The following is a 22,848-nucleotide window of genomic DNA, read 5'->3' on the forward strand; positions in this document are numbered from 1 at the left end:
GGATTTCCTCAGAAAAAAAGAATGAAGCACTTTATTCAGCAGAGATCATAAACATGAGTAAGTCTCTTTTTATTTATTTATATACTTGTACTACTGTTCACATAACGTGTAAACATTTTACTAGTTTAACTACTTTTTCCAAACTATAATTCCTGACTAAATGTATAATCAAGTGAAACATTATGAAGTTTCAATAACAACATACAATACTATACCATTCAAAAGCTTGATGTTAATAATATAAATGTAAATAACAAATGTAACAAACAATGCTGTTCTTTCAATTTATCCCCCTCCCAAAAAAAACCTGAAAAAATATTCTCAGCTATTTTCAACATTAATAGTAATAATAATAATAGTAACAATAAATGTTTTTTTTTTGTTGTTGTTGTTGTTGTTTTTTTTTATAGAAAATCAGATTGTTAAAAGGATTTCTGAAGGATTGTGTGACTGGAGTAATGATGCTAAAAATTCAGCTTTGATTGTTCCTAATAAACTGTTTATCTGCACTCGCAAGTGAATATTAAATTGTGTTGTGGGATAATTAAATATATTCTAAATAAACTACAAACATAAAATTATATACATTTATTTTGTCCTCACATTCTTTCTTGTAACTCATCCCTCTCAGCCACATACCTGACTGAAAGGCTCATTATGCAGCTCATTATGCGGGCCTTTGTCTTCTCAGGTGTGAATCACAGTGATATTCATGATAGTTGACGCCTCTACTGCGATATGACTTTTACCAACAAAAAGTGTCTTAGAAAATTTAAATCAATATATTGTTTTCTGTGAGTGGGTAAACAAGATGATTTTCACATCATTTAGAAAAAAAAATTCTAGGCTACAAGCTCCAGTTCTCAAAAAGTCCGGGAACCAATGTTCTGTATGTGTTTTATTGCCTTATTCAAGTGATTTAACATTTTTTAGTTTTACACTAACCACGCATAACATTTTTTTCTCCAAAAACACAATCATGTACATACATGCTGCTCACATATTATTATAGCCCAGTTTGTGCTGATTACAGTGATATAAGACTTTAGCCATTTAGATGTTTATAAGAAACTGAAAAAAGCACAAATGTCAGGGCATGACAAAACTTCTCCAGGCCCCAAAGCCTCAGCCTGCTCATCGCCGTGGGCACCCTCCTGTGTCCTTCAGAAGCACTCCTCCCTGTGCTGAAACAACATCAAGGCCAGTGCGTCGAGCCTCTTGCAGGGGTGCGGCACCCCCCGTGTCCCAGCCAGCCACTAAGTTGTCTAAGAAGTCGATGAAGCGGCCCTTACACGGGCAACCCGGAGATGTGGGAAGCTGCTCTGTCTCAGGAGATGGTGGAGACAGCACCGCTCCTTACCCCGTAGAGGTGCCAGGCAAGAATCTTCAGTTTTTGTTTGTTTCTGTTCCGCCTTTGGCTCAACGAAACAGCAATTTCCTTTTCCTTCAGATTCTCAGGCCCGTGGGCTGACAGTGAGCGATGCGCTGCTTCCTCACTCTCGCCCATGATGCCCCCCTTTGCTGGCAGCCAAGAAGCTGCGGTTGGGAGACGCATTTCCCTCTCCACGCAGCTCTGGCCAGTCCCTCTGGGGACATGAGGAGTTCTGTTGTGATCAGTCAGAATGTGATGCTTTCTGGCCTTTCTGGCTTGACTTCCTTTTGCTGCACCACTGCGGGTGCGTCTATTGTCCCTTTGGTGCCACCCGTTTGGAGTTTGGGGGCGTGGATTGTGCTGCCCAACATGTCCCGCTGGCTCATTCACACAATTCGACTCTGCTATGCGATTCAGTTTGCCAGACAGCCTCTCGATAATTCGGCCAATCTGCGAGTCTTTAATCGGCGCTCCACAAGCTTTCATTCAAGATGTTGACGCAGAAGAGCCTAGTCAGATGCATCTAGCCCCAGGATTGGTTCGCAACGGTCAACCTGAAAGATGCTTACTTTCATGTCTTGATTCTTCCTCGACACAGGCAGTTCGTGTTGTTTGCGTTCGAGGGTCGGGCATGGCAGTACAGGGTCCTCCCCTTCGGGCTGTCCCTGTCCCCCTGTGTCTTTATGAAGGTCATGGAGGGTGCCCTTGCCCTGCTATGGGAAGTGGGCATCAGGATCCTCAACTATCTCGTGGATGGCCTGCTGCAAGAACAGTTGTGTGACCACAGGGACTTAGTGATCCAGCACTTGTGCAGATAATCTCTTTTTCCAGTATGGAGTTAGACTCAGTGAGTATGGTGGCACTTCTCACAAATGGGCATGCCCAGTCCATGATAAACTGCCTGAGTTCCCTTAGAGGCAGGACAGTGGTACCACTGAAACACTTTCAGAGGCTCTTGGGGCATATGTCATCCACAGTCATGCCGCTCAAATTTCTGCAAATGATACCACTTCAACACTGGTTACACTCCAGAGTCCCAAGGTGGGTATGGCGCCATGGTACAGTTCGTGTGACTCTCACACCAACATGTTGCTGCTCATTCAACCCCTGCACGAACCTTTTCTTTCTATGGGATGGGGTGCCCTTAAAACAAGTGCCTCAGCATGTTGTTGGCACATTAACTGCCTCGAATTGCTGGCAGTGCTACTAGCTCTGCGGCAGTTTTGGCCACTGCTGCAAGCCAAGCACGTGTTGGTCCAAATGAACAACACAGCAGCGGTTTCAAACATCAACCGGCAGGGAGGTCTACGATCACGTTGCATGTCACAGCTCGCCCGACATCTCCTCTGGAGTCACACGTGGCTCAAGTTGCTGCGCGCCATCCACATTCTGGGGCAGCTCAATCGTGCAGCCGACATGCCTTCATGACAGCTCACATTCACTGGCAAATGGCGATTCCATCTCGACACAATCCAGCTGATCTGGAGTTGATTCGGGGAAGCCCAGGTGGACCTGTTTGGTGGACCTGTTTGCTTCCCCTGAGTCATCCCACTGCCAGCTGTACTACTTCCTGACCGAGGCCCCCCTCGGCACGGATGCACTGGGACACTGCTGGCCTCTGTTTTTTTGCAAGTATAAGTTTCCCCCAGTGAGACCTTTCTGGTCCACCAGGACCTGTTTTCCAGAACTCATGCTCCTCGCGACAGCCCCTCCCTGGCGCATCCCTCTGAGACAGGACCTGCTCTTTCAGGGGCTTGGCACCATTTGGCACCCACGTCCAAATCTTTGGAACCTCCATGTGTGGCTCCTGGATGGGATGCGGCAGACCTAGCTGATCTGTCACCTGCAGTGGTTAACATGATCACTCAGGCTAGAGCTCCCTCTACGAGGCAAGCCTATGCCCTGAAATGGAGTCTGTTTGCAAACTGGTGTTCTTCTCTTCGAGAATGCACGTTTGGAGAAGTGCTTTCTTTCCTGCAGGAATGGTTGGAGCGTAGGCTTTCACTCTCCACCTTGAAAGTATATGTGGCTGCCATCGCAGCACATCACGATGCAGTGGATGGCTGGTCCCTGGGAAAGCACTATCTCATCGTCAGGTTCCTGAGGGGTGCCAGAAGGTTAAATCCTGCTAGGACACCCCTGGTGCTTCCTGGGACCTCTCTATCATCCTGGCTGGACTTCAGAGGGGTCCCTTTGAGCCACTGGATTCAGTCGAGCTTGAGTTCCTGTCTGCTAAGACAGCGCTCCTGACTGCGGTCACTTCCATCAAGAGGGTCGGGGGCCTCCAAGCATTTTCGGTGTGTGAAGTGTACCTTGTGTTTGGGCTGGCCTACTCTCACATTGCCCTGAGACCCCGGCCTGGATACGTGCCCAAGGTTCCCACCATGTACGTCTGCTTTCTGGTGTTGGGTGTTGAAGCTTCTGGGATAAGTTGGTGAGGATGCAGGCACAGTTAGAGGATTTGTTTCCCAGTAGAGTTTCCCAGACGGCGAACCCTGGTTCAGAGCTTTAAAAGCTCTGAGCAGCACTTTGTCTGCTACAGAGGTCAGCAGAAAGGGAAGGCTGTCTCCAAGCAGAGGTTGGCCCACTGGATAGTGGATGCTATCGCCTTGGCGTATCAGTCCCAAGGTGAGCCGTGCCCTATGGGGGTGCACAGAGCCTCTCTGGCAGACATCTGTAGAGCTGCGGGCTGGATGACACTGAACACTTTCGCAAGATTTTACAGTCTCTGCGTTGAGCCAGTTTCTTCCTGTGTGTTGAATAACAGGTAATTGGCGGAAAGAGCTGGCTGGTGTCACGCTTGCTGCGCCATTCCCCCTCACCTGGGGATGCAAGCGCTTTTTCCCTCCTCCAGTAAGTTTCCCAGATGGCGAACCCTGGTGGAGTATCCTCCAGTACCACCGGCAGTCAGACTTGGCAGAGCAGTCTGATGCCAGGCCCAGTATCGGTGTTAGCTTGCCCGGGTCTCCAGTCAGCCCCTGTACTGGGCTAGGTGTCCATATGGCTTGGTTCCCTGCGGGCTATCCCATATGTGTATTCTTCCAAGGTAAGGTTTCCCTCTCAGTAAACCTGTGTCTTCCCTTTGACAGAGTATTCAGTCAGTCTCTGCTGGCAGTTGTTCCATCCCTACTCTCAGGTAGGACCTGCCCCAGAGACCCATTCCATATGTAGTACTGTACCATGCCTGGGTCAGTCCATATGAGAATCTCCACATGTTACCTCCCTACAGGTAGGGTGTGGCCTCCGTAGTGCCCTTCTCTGGAAGGCTCACTTCCACATAGTTTCTGACTAAGCTGTAAACAACAAATCCGAAAGACTTTACCGATGATGCCATCGCCACTACCCTCCACTCAGCACTCACACATCTAGAGAAAAAAGACTCATACGTCAGAATGCTTTTCATAGATTTCAGTTCAGCATTCAACACAACCATCCCTCAACAGCTCATCCACAAACTGGTCCAGCTGGGGCTCAACACTTCGCTGTGTATCTGGCTGTTAGACTTTCTTACTGGAAGACCTCAGGCAGTACGGGTCGGCAGCAACACATCCAGCACCATCACACTGAACACTGGGGCCCCCCAAGGATGTGTGCTGAGCCCCCTCCTCTTCACTCTGCTGACCCACGACTGCGCCACTGAACTTTGAACCTCAGACCCCCCACCAGCTCCCACAAACACACTGGGACCTGCACCAGCCACTTTGTACAGCATTGGTCTGCTCAGTACCTCATTCAGCATTGACACTTTAACCAGACAAAATAAGCTCTTTTGCACTACAATCATTATATCTGCACTGTTTACTTCACTGGTTTGCACTCTGTCTGCCATGTGCCTTGTGCTGCTTTACTTTTCTTTCTTTTAACATGATCTATTTGTATATTTGTATAGTTGTACTTAATATTTTATTATCTGTATTTAATATTTTACTGTTAGTGTTATCTGTATGCACCAAGGGTCTGAGAGCAACGCAATTTCAATTCTCTGTATGTATGTACTGTACATGCTGAAGAATTGACAATAAAACAGACTTGACTTGACTTGAAGCAAATCTTTCATTGAAGGTCGAAATCCCTTCTCTTAAGAAATTTCTGTGGGGAAAGGAACAGCAGCTTGGCTATCTCCAGCAGCAATGTACTTGCCTGTGGTATCTGCGGGTACCAAGGTCAGCGAATTTGTGGTGGGAAGGTTACGACCTTTGCGTAGCGTTTGTCTGACACGCGGCTGCTTGGCAACATTGGCTACATCATGGGGTTGTAACGGGGTTCAGGTTGTGGAGCTTTCCATGGCCCCATAATATTGTCACGATATAACTCGCAGTGACCAACAGATAGGGAACGTCTCGGTTCCGTACATAACCCTCGTTCCCTGATGGAGGGAACGGAGACATTATGTTCCCTTGCCACAACCTTGAACCATCGCTGGCGGTCAGGGATAAGTTCTCGGCTCCTCAGCATCAAACCTGAAGAGTGGATGCACCTGTCACCTGTTTATACCCATAGGCACGGGGAGTGGCTCAGGTATGCATAATCCACTAGCCAAATTTTATTGCCATTTTCTCTTAAAGTCAGAGATGATTGGGGCTCCCAAGTTAATCCCCATAATGTCGACATGACATAATGTATCCGTTCCCTCCATCAGGGAAAGAGGGTTACGTATTTAACCGAGACGTTTTTCTCAGTTGATTTGGTACATTTCTCAAATCACAGCTGAAATTATTAAAACCACTTGTTCAACCTCCATATCATCTAGTCACTTGTGCACAACATAAAAACAGTTTATAATTATTTTGAATAACTTTTCAGTGTTTTGGTACACTCATAATATACAATTGTCTGCTGTTTCATATGTTATCAAGTGATTAAGTGCATGCTGATCAAAATATATTATACTGGTACTTTGTTCATTAGACTTACTGCCCAAAATCATTATTACTGTTGAAATGTATATATCCAATATATCCTATTTGCTAATGTTTTTTTTTGTTTGTTTGTTTTTTACTACTGTGGCCTAAACAGCATGTTCTGCGTATCCTTCTTATTATCAGCCATGCAATAGAATCAAATATTTAATTATGTTTTTTGCTGAGTGGGCTTTGGCACATTTGTCTGCTGTGATTTTTTCAGTAGTGATGATTCACATACTGTACCTGCAAAAAGATGGCAGTAAAGCACTGCATAAATTCAGTAAGATTTAGCTCATGAATATTAATTATTGTGCAATAATGTTGCTTAACTTTATTAATATTTATTTATTAATCATGCAAGAGTGGTTCGTCATGCTTTTTTTTTTTAATGCACCTCGTCTACAAGAAAAGTCAAATTTCTCACTTAAGTTAAATTAAGGGATGAACTAATTTCAATTTTTTAGTTCATCCAATGTTTTGCCAATGTTTGTGCCATCAGTCTTTGAAAGATATTATTAAAAGAGTTTTAAGGCGTTTAGCAGCAAGTTAATAAGATGCTTTAGCACAATGTTATATACTGTTTTGTTTTTATGATTATATAGAAGAATTAATACTCATCAGCACCTTCCAGACTAAGAACTCAGTGACCTTCAATTCTGACATTAGATATGAGCATTTCACCATTTTCCACTCATTTAATTTGATACCTTTTGCTGTGATTGTTTCAAATCTTTAAACAAGTTTTGAATCTTTAAATAAAGTCTTAAAATGAACTTTTTTTTGTGTATTGGTCTGTTATTGTATCATTTTGATCACATGAAAGTCTGACTCTTTTGGATAAAAGCCTCACTGAACCACTGAAGGCTATTCACCCATCATTAACACATATTGCTTGAGCTCTTCTCCATTTTCTCTTAATCTTCAAGTCCCAAATAAACTACAGCAAGTAAGAACATTTGTACCATTTTGATATCTGCAGTAGATCAGGCAGCAGAGCAGAAGTGCAGATCCAGATGCAGATATACAGAGAATCAACACCATTATGTGTGAAACAGAGAAACCTGAAAAACACAGACATTATACTGAATACAAGTGCAACAGGGTTTTCTTGTATACTGCCCTAAAAAGTAAATATTGTTTATTTGTGCAGATATGTATTGTTTCCATCACACACACACATAATAAAAAAATCCCACATTTAAAGGGTTATTTCACCCAAAAATGAAAATTAGGGCATAAATAACTCACCCTCAAGGCATCCAAGGTATATATGACTTTATTATTTCAGACGAATCCAGTCAGAGTTATATTAACAATTGTTTTTGATCTTTCAAGCTGTTTAATGCCACTCAGCGGGTGTTGCATGCATCATTCCAAAAGAAGTTAAATAAAAAGCAGACATCCATAAAAATAAAAAAAAGTGTCTCACACGGCTCTGGGGGTGAACAAAGGCCTTCTATAGTGAATCGATGCGTTTTTGTAAGAAATATATCCATATTCAAAACGTAATAATAACTTCAATGTAGCTTGTGCCAACAGTTGTTCACAGAAGCAGCTCCGGGCTGATGATGTATGAGGTCTGCGTTGCACATTCGCTGGTGAGTCTCATGAAAACCAGTGTTTGTTAACAGGAACAAAGGAAGCAAAGTTTCCTTACTTTAGTAAAGGAAAACCAATCTCCTCTCTGCTTATATCAAAATCTTCTGACATTCTTCTTTACAAATCCTCGTTTTGTATTGCTAATTAGTGAACGTTGTTTTGTTTTAATCTCTTTGCTGTACTTCCGCTATACGTCACTGTTTACAACAGTGAGCACAAGCTAGATTAAAGTTATTATGTTTTGACTATGGATATTTTTCTTACAAAAACACATCAATTCGCTACAGGAGGCCTTTGTTCAACCCCCGTGTGAAGCACTTTTTTTTAATGGATGGGCACTTTTTATTTCACTTCTTTTGGACTGAAGCACTGCAACACACACTGACTGCCATTAAACAGCTTGATAGATATATATATATATATATATATATATATATATATATATATATATATATATATATATAAAACTCTGACTGGATTTGTCTGAAAGAAGAAAGTCATATACACCTAGGATGCCTTGAGGGTGAGTGATTTATGGCCTAATTTTCATTTTTGGGTGAACTAACACTTTAAAGTGATTTAGCAGTTACTATCACATCCAGGAATAATCATACAGACATAAATTGGTTATCAGAATAGTTTCAAAGCACTGTAAACTAAACATGACAAAACAACAAAAAGTAGTTTGTTACTTTAGGTCCCAATTATTATGTATTTATTTATGTATCCATTAGGACTCACCCAGTTGTTCCAGTACTGCAGTTGCATTAGCTGAAAGTCCTCCAGCCAACACCTCACACATGTAAACTCCGATATCCTCAGTTCTGATACTCTTCAGTCTAAGAGAGAAGTTTCCTTTGGGAATTTCAGCAGTGAAGAACTCAACTCTGTCTCTGTATTGCTCATCTGCTGAATCTGGAAAAGTCTCATTGTTCTGGTAGAGCAGAACCTGAATCTTTTCATTTGTTTTCTTCCATGAAACTTCAATGTCTTCAGATGGGATACGAGAGTCTACAGAGCAGTTCAGAGTGACGTCTTCACCCACAGATGCAGATATGGAGTGTTTTGATCCTGACACCAGCAAACGTACTGAAAGAATTCAAATAAAATTGAAATATGAACATAAAGTATTCTTATGAAACACTATATCTTTCTGCTACAACTAATTGAGTTTTTACTCACCAACATATTTTATTTCAACCACAGTTTCTCCAGAATCCTGCTGACTGTAAACTCTACATGTGTATCGTCCCTCATCTTCAGCTCTCAGATTGTCCAGATAGAGGGAGAAGTTTCCATGTTGAATCTCATCAGTAAAGAAATGAGCTCTATCATGATAATCATGCTGCTGGGCTTCTGTTTGACTCTCACCATCTTGATACAGATAAACTAAAGTCTCTGAGTCTGCTCTTCTCCATTCCAGCTCCAGATCCTCCACTGGTAAAGGTTTATCAACATAACAGGGCAAAACCACTGAAGATCCCAGAGGAGCCACCAGAGGAGCAGAGGGACCGTGCACAATCAACCCTGAGAGAGAGAGAGAGAGAGAGAGAGAGAGAGAGAGAGAGATGAAATCAAGATGAGAGATTAAATAACCTTTTGTTGTAGTAAAAATTTAGAAGTAAAAATTTGTTGTAGTTTGTTCACAAAAAAATTTAATCGTGAGAGTTCAATAGAGCTGCTTTCACTTTCTTGAAGAAAAAATAAATAAAAAATGTTGTAAAGCTGGTAAAATCAAGGTAATATTTGAAATAGACTAATGTTATATTTACATATACGTTAATGTAAAATGACCAAATCAAAAGACAACAGATAATAGATTCTGGCATGGTTTCACAAACAGGGCCAGGATCAGGATCAGGATCAGGATCAGGATCAGGATCCCCCCTCCCTCAGTCTTCCCCATGATTGTGTAGCCTACAGAACTAGACTGAGAGACCATTTAAAGGCCTTTGCAGGTGTTTTGAGTTAATTAGCTGATTAGAGTGTGGCACCAGGTGTCTTCAATATTGAACCTTTTTACAATATTCTAATTTTCTGAGATACTGAATTTGGGATTTTCCTTAGTTTTCAGTTATAATCATCAAAATTAAAAGAAATCATCAAAATTTTTGCCTCCGATACCGATTCAGATACCTAGGGTTCAGTATTGGCCGATACAGATACCGATCCGATACCAGTGAAGATTTTTTTCCCCATTTAAATAAATGTAGAATTTATATATCTCTGTGTGTAGAACTGATAATCATTATTTCACAATCTATTAGATACAGACTACTTCATTATAAAGAAAAATAAAATAAACAATAAATATGAAAAAATATAGGCCTATGCGTATTCATAATCTATGACAAAAATTTATCATAAACTAGGTTAGTGGATAATTCGGCAGCAAAATTTATTCTAGAAAAATCAGTGAACAATTTTAGAAATCTAAACATTTAGTGAAAAAACTATTTTGTTGGGAACAAATAAAAGTGTTGCACTAAATATGGTAAAATGTTACACATTGCTATTTGTATTATTATAAAATCCATTAATTAAAAACATTCATGAATGTATTTATATATAAGTATATACTATAAAATTAAAATAAATTTCTTTTAAACGTATAGCATTTTAATAAGGCAACAACATATCCCAGATAGCAAGCAGACGTTGATTCAACGTTGATTTTTGGTTGTAAAGGTCAGTATCTGTCGTCTATCAAATTTCGATGTTGAATCAACATTCACTATTTGTTAGGAACATCAGAACGTTATTTCGTGTAAAATAAAACATCGATTCAACGTCGAAATCAGTTGACTCATCAACCCGACACAGCCGAAACGCGCATCTGATCAAAATCATAACGTCTGATATAAGTTGAAACTTGATCAGAGGAATCGGAGATCTACTGCGTCCACTCTCACAGAGAGAAAAAGGGTAACTAAATGCATTTTTATTCATTATTTTATATAGCCTAGTGGATTGTCCATCTGTCACTGAATATTATTGGCTAAGCTACTTAAAGTCTGAAGTGGAATATGAATGTTTTAAAAACAATGACACACAAAAACATTTTAATTTGAGCTTTTGTCGAATGTTTAATGTTTATTCATTTTTATTCTGCAGACATGTGTTGTATCACTGGCAAGCTGATGGTCAGTCCAGTGTTCACACACACACACACACACACACACACACACACACACACACACGCACATACATAGTCATTTATATGCGCTTTTTTATCCAAAGCGACATACAAATGACGACAATAGAAGCAATCAAAAACAACAAAAGAGCAATAATAGGTAAATGGTAAATGCTATGAAAAGTATCTGTGTTAGCCCAACTTAGCCCAACGCAGTACACGTAGCAAGTTATATATATATATATTAGTATATAGAAAACCAGTAGATAGGCTAGAACAGAAAAAGAATAGAGAAAGCTATTTTTTATGAAAACAAGCAGTGAGAAAACAAATAGAGAGTTCAAGTGTTAGAGGGTCAAGTCAACTAATAGATAAAATAGTGTGTGTGTATATATATATATATATACACACACACATACTCCACATACATACATACACTTTTGCTTTACATATTCGGCTAAATAGGGGTCTGAGGTGTTAGTAAAAAATAAAAAATAAAAAACGCAAATCTTAAACTACTTAAACTATAAAACTTAAAGCTTTTATACTTTTATACTTAATATCACTGTAAAGTGATGTTTTATATCTGACGCTCCACATGCCAGGGGTGGCGTTTTTTCACCAATGAATGGGTCATGGAACTACGAGAAAAACTTAAATCTAATTAAATTATTAAATAATCAATTTAAGTTATTTATTTACGAAATCTTTGTTTATGTAAATTCTGCGTGCTTTAATGTTTGTAGCTTCTGAACATTGGGGTAGCGTTCATTCCAGATTCAAACACTGGAGGAGGAGTTGCCATGGAAGCGAGGCGACCCGACAACGGTACTAACAAGTTATGCGCAGCTCTGTTTCTTGCTGCTGTATTTTTAAAATTGCTTTCGGTAAGTTTAGTCCATGAAAATCGCACAAATATCATCTGTTGAATTTACTTCATAGAAATGGTGTAGTGTTTTCAAACAAGTTCGTAAGCATCTTAACCGTTATCAGAGGAGGTAACATAACGTATGCTAACTCCATAGACTGAGCTCCTTATGAAAAGTTTGGGATTTTAATAACACATTTATGTGTAGATGAGAGGATTTGACCGTTCTGTAAAAGTTTTTGCTGGTAATTTTTCAATGGATGATTGAAAATAGGCTTTTTTTATTTAACCTAAATATACACTAGCGTTACCATTAATCGGTGGCGATCATTTACATCAATGACGGTGGTTGAAGCGCGCATTTTGATCTAGATCTAATGGTAAAGGGATTTGGTATTTAAAAACTATATAAGGATATTTATTAAATGCATATATTCTTTATCTTTCACCACATTTTCACCTGTGCTCTAAGCTTGGTTCCTTGTGATAAAAACTGGCATTGTATACTGAATATTGTTTGCGAAGTGTGACAAATTGCTTGTTATATTTTCAGATTCTTTGGTGCTTGATGGCCTTCTGCATCCCAGAGTCTGAGCAAACCTCCTGTCGAACAACATCTCCAAGGCACACTGAACCATATGGCTAGCAAGTTAACACCAAACATACACTAATGTTCAAAATTCAGCATCATTACTCCAGTCTTCAGTGTCACATGATTTTCAGAAATCATTCTAATATGATGATTTGCTGCTCAAGAAACATATATGATTATTATCAATGTTTGAAAACTATTTGGCTACTTTTAATATATGTATAATGTATAAACGAGGTGCTGTGCTTATAATTAGGGAATATCATTCAAAGGGATTGATTTATTTCACTTTAATTCCATTCAAAAAGTGAAATTTTATGGGTTATATTCATTCATTTTACCTAGACTGATTTCAAATATTTTATTTTCTTTTTAATTTTTGTTGATTATTATCCTGACAACTAAGGAGAAAATCCCAAATTCCAGTATCTCAAAAAATTAGAATATTGTGGCGAAAAGATTTAATATTGAGGAGCACCTAGTTGCCACACTTTAATCAGCTACTAATTAACTCCAGAAACACCTGCAAAGGCAGCAGAAATGGTCTCTCAGTCTAGTTCTGTAGGCTGCACAATCATAGGGGAGAAGACTGCTGACTTGACAGTTAATCAAAAAGGCGACCAGTGACACACTTTTACAAGGAGGGGCAAGACACTTCAAAGGTCATTACAAAGAGGCTGGCTATTCCTGGAGGGCTCACATGTCCCGAAAGCTTTATTAATAGAGAGAAGTGAAGGGGAAAGAGACATGGGTTTCAGCTGTGCATTCCTTGTGTCAAGCCACTCTTGAACAACAGACAGTGTCAGAATGTCGTCGCCAGGCTAAAGACAAAAGGACTGGACTGCTGCTGGAGTGGTCCAAAGTTATGTTCTCTGATGAAAGTAAAATTTTGCATTTCCTTTGGAAATCAGAGTCCCAGAGTCTGGAGGAAAGATAGGAGAGGCACACAATCCACGTTGCTTGAGGTCCAGTGTAAAAGTGTCCACAGTCAGTGATGGTTTGGGGTGTCATGTCATCTGCTGGTGTTGGTCCACTTGTGTTTTCTGAGGTCCAAGGTCAAGCAGCCGCGTATCTGAGGAAGTTTTAGAGCACTGCATGCTTCCTGCTGCTGACCAGGTTTATGGAGATGCAGATTTCATTTTGCAACAGGACTTGGCACCTGCACACAGTGCCAAAGTTACCAGTACCTGGTTTAAGGACCATGGTATCCCTGTTCTAAATTGGCCAGCAAACTTACCTGACCTTAACCCCCATAGAAAATCTATGGGTATTGTGAGAGGAAGATGCGATATGCCAGGACCCAAGAATGCACGAAGAACTGAAGGCCACTATCAGAGCAACCTGGGCTCTCATAACACACTGAGCAGTGCCACAGACTGATCGAAGCTCCATGCCACGGCGCATTACTGCAGTAATTCAGGCAAAGGGCCCCCAGCCTAAGTATTGAGTGCTGTACATGCTCATATACTTCTTTTCATGTTCATATTACTTTTCAGCTTGCCAAGATTTCTAAAAAATCCTTTCTTTGTATTTGGTCTTAAGTAATATTCTAATTTTCTGAGATACTGGTTGGGATTTTCCTTGGTTGTCAGTTATAATCATCAATTAAAAAGAAAATAAACATTTGAAATATATCAGTCTGTGTGCTTAATGAATGAATGCCAATATACAAGTTTCACTTTTTGAATGGAATTAGTGAAATCAACTTTTTGATGATATTCTAATTATATGACCAGCACCTGTAGAGAGAGAGAGATAGAGAGAATTTGTTGATGAATAGAAATTTCTTATTTATTTGCAACAATTCTTTACACTCACTTTTGATTAATTTAATGCACCCTTGCTGAATAAAAATATGAATTTCTTTTTAAAATTTAGTGTGCACTACCATTCAGAGGTTTGGGGTCTATATAACAATGAAGCCTTAAAATAAATAAATAAACTATGCTGTTAAAACGGTTTACGCAAAAATATAAAACAGTAGAGCTTTTTTTAACATTCATATTTATCAGAAGTGTTTCTTTGGCATAAAATATTTTTTATGGATGGTGTTGTGACTGTAGAGTGTGGTGTTGTTGTTGTGAAATATGATTTTTTATTAGAGCAATCAATTGAATCTTCGCAAAAACCCACCCTCCTTAAATACTGTTGCTATGTGTGAAGAGATGCTGCTCTCACAGTACACACCTTGTTCTCACACAGCAAAAAACACATCGAGTGGACCAAAAGAGGAAACTGACGACACAGACAGACAAGACAGAGAAGGTTACTTCTGGTATGAAACAAGGTTTCAGCTTTGAAATTTTTGTCTTTTTTTTTAAAAAAAAAATTTTTTTTTTTAAAAATTCAAACAATAAATACTGTTTTGTGCTGTTTTAATGTGTTGTGACAGATCGCTGTAGCGCCTCAGTTCAAGCAGCACACATGAACCGATGGATTAAAATTTAATTAAAGCACAAAATAAAAAAGATGTCACATGTCTTTATACAACATTTTTCAAGTATAAGTCCACCAGAGTTAATCTACACTACTGTCTGATTTGTTTGTCAGGCAAGATGGCGGATTCTGCGTTTTGATTGGTCAGATCACCTGTCAATCAAGCTCACTGGGAACAGTCAATTACATTTAACATGTATTCACACAGAAAACATCTCATAACCTTGCATTCTGTTATATGTGATGAAATAAATCATCTTTTTTTGTGAAATATGAACTGCTATGTTAATCTTTCTCCTTTTGTTTTCCTGTTTCTCCAGCCTCGCGTGTGAAGACTTCAGAAGATGCAAGACCTCACAAAGATTTCAGATGATGGCAACTATAGATGAACATGCAAAGCTACTGCTAAATAATCATATATATTGTAATCATTGCCTTAAAGGTAAGTTTGCAGATTTTTTAATCAGCTTTGCTTATGGACCCTTTTCACATTTCACAGGTTTCTCAGCAGCGGAATGAAAGCAATTGAGTTAACTTGAAGAGCAGTGAATGGGAGAGTACCACAAATATATTTTTTGCATTCCCATTTGCTCAAATAGCAAAAGAAAAACTCCACGATAGTGTTTTCATGACTTTCAATAAAAGGAAAACGTCTCCAGGTTCGGAGATGCTAACCATGGTTCCCTAGTGGGGGCGGCGAGACACTGCGTCCTCTAGGGGTGCGGCTATGGGGGGACACCTTGTTGTGATGACCCGTGTCTGAAGCATACATTGAAAAAAGAAACACCAACGAGTTGGCGGCGGCGACAGCCTCTGACGTCACTACCCGGTAGCATTTATAAAGCAGGCACCCGGAGACACCGTGGAATTCACTTCTTCGTCTGAAGCTTGCGGTCGAAGCATGTGGCGGGGAGCTAGAGGGGCGCGGTGTCTCGTTCCTACTCAGGGGTCATGGTTACATTAAATGACGCCTGGGGCGCGTTCCCTTTCAGGGAGACTTGAACTAAAGTCCTCCTAGGGGAATCATATGGGGAACAGAGAAAGGCTATACCGCGCCCGCTTCATGCTGGGGGGGGTGCGGACTAGAATCATGGCGGGAACACTTCAAGTACCAGCTCCTACCATTTCCATGGGGTTGCCCCCTGGGACATTAGGCGGCTGTCTGACGGTACCTGCGACCAAGGCCTAAGCTACCCGAACTTGTTGATTATTGGGGCCTCGGCCGGTGGAAACTGAAGGCTTGGAATCAGGAAAGATTTCTTTAAAGGGATACGGCTAAGAACCTAGCATTTTATACTAAGTCTTGCCTGTCACACAGCATAAGCTTGTTGAAGGAGCCGTCTCAACAGATCTATAGGGACACCCTGTTAATATAGGTATCCGAGGATACATAGGTGGAGTGGCGCCCAAGATGAACGGGGCTTTACCAGCTCAGAAAGGGAGGCAAACAGCGCAGTAGCGAAGCCCTCCGCCACATAGGGATTTTTTTAGAAAGAGCGCGGAGTACTAGCGTGCGGCGAACTACCGCAGTGTGGATTTCAGAAGGTGTGCAAGATTTCACGTGCTGCGCTTACCATATCTTTATGGATTTTCAAATGTTTCTTTTGCATGCATTGTTTCCTTTGGAAGCTCATTGTAGTGGTGCCTCAGATTGTTGAAATAGTTTGTTATACATTTATACGGGTTCACAACATACTTTGTCTGCAGTGCATATACAGTATGTGGCGCGATTCTGTAACTGTTACGGGGAGAAGCACGGTTGTAATCGCGTAGTGCTAACATTAATACTATAATGTCGAAGCGCTGAGATCCCTCTGCTTGCGACGCCGAGTTCTTCTTTGCTCTGTCACAAGAGCCAGGCCGTGTGCTCAGATGCACGCTCCTCTCCCCGGGAGAGAAAGCTGCAGCACGACTTAAAGTATAGCCTCCTCTCACTCAAGAGCTGTGTCCTGTGTACTCTCACAGCTCTCCTCATGCTCATCGGCTAGATATTAATTATTTTCATGCCTTTCTATTTCTAACCTTTCTGTTCACATTTTTCGGGCATAATTTTTCTGCGTGCAGTGTGAATGCTCTGATCCATTAACATGGGCTCGGAAAGAAATACGCATCACAGACAGTGTGTGAACCTGGAGTTATGTAGGCATATGCCCAGTCTGTTCTGTTCTTGCGCTCCATTTAGGTGCGCTGCATTCTGATTGGATTGGATAGCATACTGCGGGAGGCCGGGGCGCGGAAAATTGTGCTATAAAGTGATTTAGAAATGCAGTGCTGCAGCTCAAATCATTGATTTTTATGATGATTTGATTAATGCTTTACAGCCCTAATTTAAAGGGGACATAGCCACTCCTCTTTTAGTTATATGATGTTTTGCAGTCTATCTCGCACTCACACTGATGAATTTGGAAGCTACCGGCTAAACAATTAATTCACATTTCCAATACCGATTACAATTATGGATGCCACAATTCACGTAATCTCTTTTAAAGCTTCTGCAATTGATCGTTCAAAGTCCGCTGTATGTTATTGAAAGTGCTTAAGAAGTATTGTTTTCTTTCTACATGTTATCTTAGCGGCTTTTTTCCATTATTTTAATTTTAGTTTAGTATAACAATGTCATACTTATCATACATTTTACTTTTTTATATAATTCTTAGAAGAAGTTCAATCCATGTATATAGCTGATACTTGAGGCTTAGCCTTATGGTGAAAGCACTTTTACTCTAAGTTTTTCAGTCTGAGAAAAAATTTCTTTTCTGTTTATTATTTCTTCTAGCAGTAAATACTTGCATGCAGTTGCATCAAACAATGGTATAAATATCATTGAAGTTGTTAGACGCCTTCTATATAAGACTATAGAAGAAAAATGGTGCATTTAATAAGGAGTACAATATATACCTTTTCTACATGAAAATTAGATTTTGCACATTACTTTTGTTAATAAAATAAATATTGTAATTGGGCTGTGCGATTAATCGAAATCGTCATGAAATCTTTTATAGTACTATTTTCCGCGGCCCCGACCTCCCGCAGTATGCTATCCGAAGCAATAGGTATGCCGCGCGCCTAAATGGATCTCAAGAACAAAACAGACCGACCATACAGACGTAATGCCAGGTTCACACACCTCAGTCTGTGATCATTATCGTGGTTGCGTATTTTTTCTGCGTCTATGTTAACGGATCTGAGCGATCACACTACATACGGTTGCTCTCTGGCAGTGCGCTCCAGGAGCGATGCACCTGCAGCAGTCATACAGCGATCGTTTCTGCATGGACTCTATTTCTGCTGTGCTGCACTTTCGCTAGAATTAAGAGTAACTGGCCGAATGCCTTCGCAGATAAAAATTAACATGGATTGACACGGAAATGTAGTAATTACACAATAAATGCATATAATTAATGTCTACTGTTTCACAGTCAACATGGCTTTTTGGCTAGATTTAAAACAAGGAAAAGTGCACTTTTAGATTTAAAGGGCAATAATAGATGGCACTCATGGAGGTAGGAAAACAAAGTTATATTTATTGAGTGAATATGTCTACGAAAGATTGTATTACTGTACTGTGATAAAATAGAATCACAATGCTGAAAAGCATTTTCAGAAACAACGTTTGGATTTGAAATCAAACTAATGGATAAATGTTGTGTTTGTGGTAAACAGCCGTGGATCAGGAGCGAAATCATCCTGTGCGAAAGCACAATGAGTCCATGCTGCTTCTGCACCGCATACACGCACTGCAGACAGACTACGTGTGAACCTAGTGCAACAAATCTATTTCAACACCTGAGGCACCGCTACAATTGTCTCACATTTACTTAGTGATTATTTTGCTTTATGTCTGTTCTAGAGACATGTTACAACATTTTGATAAAGCTCTAACTGGTTTTCTTTTGGAAATATGTTTCAAATTCACACTGAATGCATTTATGTCTGTAAAGCATCTCTTTGTGTGTCAAAATGCATTGATTAAATCAATCGCAAAATTGATCAAAGAAATTGCAATAGTTTTTTTTTTTTTTCATATCACATGGCCCTATATTGTAAGCTTTTCAACTCAAGCTTAGTGCTTTACTGTCAAATGTGTATGAACATAAAATAAACAAGAAATGAACATGAAATATTATTAGTAACTTCACTTATTAATGCAAAACAATAGTAATTTTTTCATCACATATTTTTTTCATATCCCTCTGAAATTAAAAGAATAAAAATTTTCAGTCAGGGGCTATAGTGCTCCTAGTAAAAATAGTTAGTCTGGAGCTCTGTAAAATATTAATCAGTTTGGACATCTTTTGTGTTTACTGAAGAGCACTTTGGGACGGTATGTATTTATGATACAAATGTAAATGCCGATAAATGAACCTAAAAAAGCTGTTTGCATGCCTTTCTCATAAGCACTTCGTCTCTTAGCCAATGTCAATTTTTTTATTAACCGAACCCCCCAAAATTATTAATAAGATCATTAAAAAGTAATATTGTCGCCTTTATTAAAACGATCCTCTACGAAAATACATTTTAACTGTTGTTTAATCGTTGTACATTTCAGGAAGGATCTTATCAGCAAATCTACTTCACAGGCACATCAGTGAAAACAGTTGAAAGTTACAGAGCGGGTGTGTTGGATCAGGGTCAGATCTGAATGGCTGATGGTAGGTAGATCTCCAGGAACAGGAATTGTACAGACCTGTTATATTGGTAATGTTATGATGGATTTTGAACTGTTACTGTTTTTATTGCAGGTTTTCTGGGATGACAGTTGAAGATGATCAGCACATCAGATGTTGGTTCCTGGACAGCTGTACCTACCAGTACACCACACTGACCTCTGCGTTTACATTGATGGCTGACTCACTACCATGTTCTGTGAAGGTTTTATTTATAGCAAACGCTGAGCACCTGTGACAGTGGAATAGTTTGTAATGAATAGTCACACATGCATGATTGGTAAATTTTAAAATCACAGAATAATTTTTTTAGTACTAGCAATATTTGTTATTTTTAATTGTTTACTAATTCTCTCAGCAACACAACACAACAGTGTACACTCCTTTCAAAATTCTGAGTACACAAATCTATTCTACAAATAAGCAGAACAACCAGTATAAAGTCGCTCAGTTTTAGCCCCTGTTACACTGAGATTCCAGATAATACAGGGTAATGTGTCCCGGCCAATGTTCCCGGATCGTTAGATTTTGGGCTTGCACATCCACACTGCCAGTGGTTGCGTTTCACACACAACCTGTTAAAGGTCCCCGTAATGACAAATGTGGACATCAGGGATGTGATGTGTAATGTTACGCGTCGAGAATGCTCGGCGGCCAATACACGGAAGAAGGAGAAGAAAGCAAGCAGAAGTGTTTTTCAATGCTTTAGTAAATTATGGCAGCTGATCAGCTACTAGGGACAATTGTTGTTTAGTATAAGATCATCTTCCACACGAAAAATTCCGGAAAATACATGGATAATGTGTTCCAGGATCATTTTTGATGTGTATGGTTTCATTCACACTGTCCAGTGATTATTCTGGAATCTGTGTGTCACACAACAACCCATAACGATCCCGTAAAGCACAAACATTGACATTTATGATTGTGACGTGTTAGTTTTTTTTTTGTTTTCCACTTAAAACTGGTTGTAACGATCTCAGCTTCAGCACGGATAGTGAGGAACTATTACTGATCTCTGCCTTCATTAGAAAAAAAAAAAAAACAGGTTTGGCACATAGGTTTTTCGTCAACAAATGTTGATCTGCCTTCCAAAACACCTGGTAAAAGAGTAACAATGACATAATGTGCATAATCATCACTACAACACACCCTTTAACGCCCATTAGTTTCTGGCTTTTGTTCACCACAGAGCTCCATTCCGGGAATGAACCCGGCAATGTTTAGTAGGTCCCAACCCGGGAATCAATCCGGGAGGTGTTTGCATCACACAGAAAGCCACTCTTTCTGTGCATTTTCCAGCACAATTTTTTGGGACCACCGTGGTAGTGTGGAAAGGGGTTTTAGTCCTAGCACAAGTACACATAAGTTATTTATTGATATTCTTATTATTATATTCTATTTTTTACAAATCGTAGCAAACTGAATAAAATAGAATTGAACTGAATAGGAAAAGGTAAGTGCTAGTATTAATTGATCAGGTGCTGAGAAAAAAGAGGTGTCCTTTACATGTTTTTTGAAAATGGCTGAAGACTCAGATGCTCGAATTGATAAAGGCAGGTACTTCTTGCAGTTGGCCAAAAAGTTTGAGAGATTACATAAATATAGTTTGTCAAAAAGTTTGCTGCTAAACTGCTTTAGATCTCTTGTTTCAGTTGTTTCGTGATGTACTGAAATATAATTACACAGCACTTCATACGTTCAAGGTCTTTTATCGACAATTACATGACATTTAGCAAAGAGTCAGTATTTGCAGTGTTGGCCCCTTCTTATTTAGGACCTCTGAATTCGACTGGGCATGCCTCTCTCTCAACTTCTGGGCCAAATCCTGACTGATGGCAACCCTTCTTTCCATAATAAATTCTTGGAGTTTGTCAGAATTAGTGGGTTTTTGTTTTGTCCACCCGCCTCTTGAGGATTGACCACAAGTTCTACATGGGATGGATAGATCGGGGTAGTTTCCAGGCCAATGGACCCAAAATTTCACATTCGGTCCCGAAGCCACTGTAGTTCTCACTTTGCCTTTAGGCACGGTGCCCATCGTGCTGAAAATGACATGCATTTTCTTCACCAACTGTTGTTGGGTTGGTTGGAAGAAGTTGCTGTTGGAGGGATGTTGGTTGGTACGGGCATTACTTTATTCATGGCTGTGTTTTTGGGCAGAATTGTGAGTGAGCCCACTCCTTGGATGAGACCAGCACACCCACACATGAATGGTGTCAGGATGCTTTACTGTTGGCATGGAGCACAGTACGATGGTAGCGCTCAACTTTTCTTCTCCAACAAGCCTTTTTCCAGATGCCCCAAAACAATCGGAAAGGGGTCTTCATCGGAGAATATGACTTTGCCCCAGTCCTCAGCAGGCCATTCACTAATACTTTCTGCAGAAGATCAATCTGTCCCATGATGTTTTTTTTTTGGAGAGAGGGGCTTCTTTGCTGCCCTTCTTGACACCAGGCCATACTGGTCCAAAAGTCTGTCTTCCTCACTGTGCGTGCAGATGCGATCACACATGCCTGAATGCCATTCCTGAGCAAGCTCTGCACTGTGTGCACTCCTATCACGCAGATGAATCCTCTTTAGGAGACGATCCTGGGACGCTTTCTGGACTTTCTTGGACGCCCTGGAAGCCTTCTTTTCAAGAATTGAACATCTTTCCTTGAAGTTCTTGATGAACCGATAAATTGTTGATTTAGGTGCAATTTTAGTAGACACAATATCCTTGCCTCGTGAAGCCATTTTTATGCAACGCAATGATGGCAGCACGCGTTTTCTTTGCAGGTCACCATGGGTAAAAATGGAAGAACAATGATTTCAAGCATCACCCGCCTTTTAACATGTCAAGTCTGCAATTCTAACCCAATCAGACTGACATCAATGATCTACAGCCTTGTGCCGCGTCAACATTCTCACTGAGTTTAACAACAGGATTACTGAAATGGATCTCTGCAGGTCCTTTAATGACAGGCATGAAATGCAGTGAGAAAGGTTTTTTAGTGGATTAAGTTAATTTTCATGCTAAAGAAGGACTATGCAATTCATAGGATCACTCTTCATACCATTATGGAGTATATGCAAATGCCTATTATAAAAAATTAAGAAGCAACTTTTCCCCATTTCCAATATTTGTAATTCTACAAAACTTTCGGCCAAGACTGTACCAGGTATTATCTACAAAAAACTATTACTGGTCTCATTAACATCGTCTGGTCAATATGTCCAGTCTCTAATAAACAACCATTTTAGGGAAAAAAAATACATTCAATAAAATGAT

At 40.0% G+C, this 22,848-nt stretch overlaps 2 protein-coding genes across 2 annotated transcripts in view; both read right to left on the bottom strand.

Annotated features, from left to right (window-relative positions):
- The window catches only part of LOC122136706, a 100,208-nt gene extending 92,876 nt beyond the window's left edge, over window positions 1–7,332 (bottom strand). Inside the window, exon 1 of the mRNA XM_042721134.1 lies at window positions 7,239–7,332. Within this exon, the coding sequence (XP_042577068.1) occupies window positions 7,239–7,317 (79 nt within the window). The 5' untranslated portion in view covers window positions 7,318–7,332. The remainder of the gene's footprint in view (window positions 1–7,238) is intronic.
- A 1,154-nt stretch (window positions 7,333–8,486) lies between these two features.
- The window catches only part of LOC109078539 (butyrophilin subfamily 2 member A1-like), a 34,635-nt gene continuing 20,273 nt past the window's right edge, over window positions 8,487–22,848 (bottom strand). Inside the window, exons 2-3 of the mRNA XM_042719503.1 lie at window positions 9,058–9,402; window positions 8,487–8,964 (exon numbers count right to left, since the gene is read on the bottom strand). Coding sequence (XP_042575437.1) covers window positions 8,606–8,964; window positions 9,058–9,402 — 704 coding nt within the window. The 3' untranslated portion in view covers window positions 8,487–8,605. The remainder of the gene's footprint in view (window positions 8,965–9,057; window positions 9,403–22,848) is intronic.

Source organism: Cyprinus carpio, chromosome B3 (assembly GCF_018340385.1).
Source record: "Cyprinus carpio isolate SPL01 chromosome B3, ASM1834038v1, whole genome shotgun sequence".
NCBI lineage: Eukaryota > Metazoa > Chordata > Actinopteri > Cypriniformes > Cyprinidae > Cyprinus > Cyprinus carpio.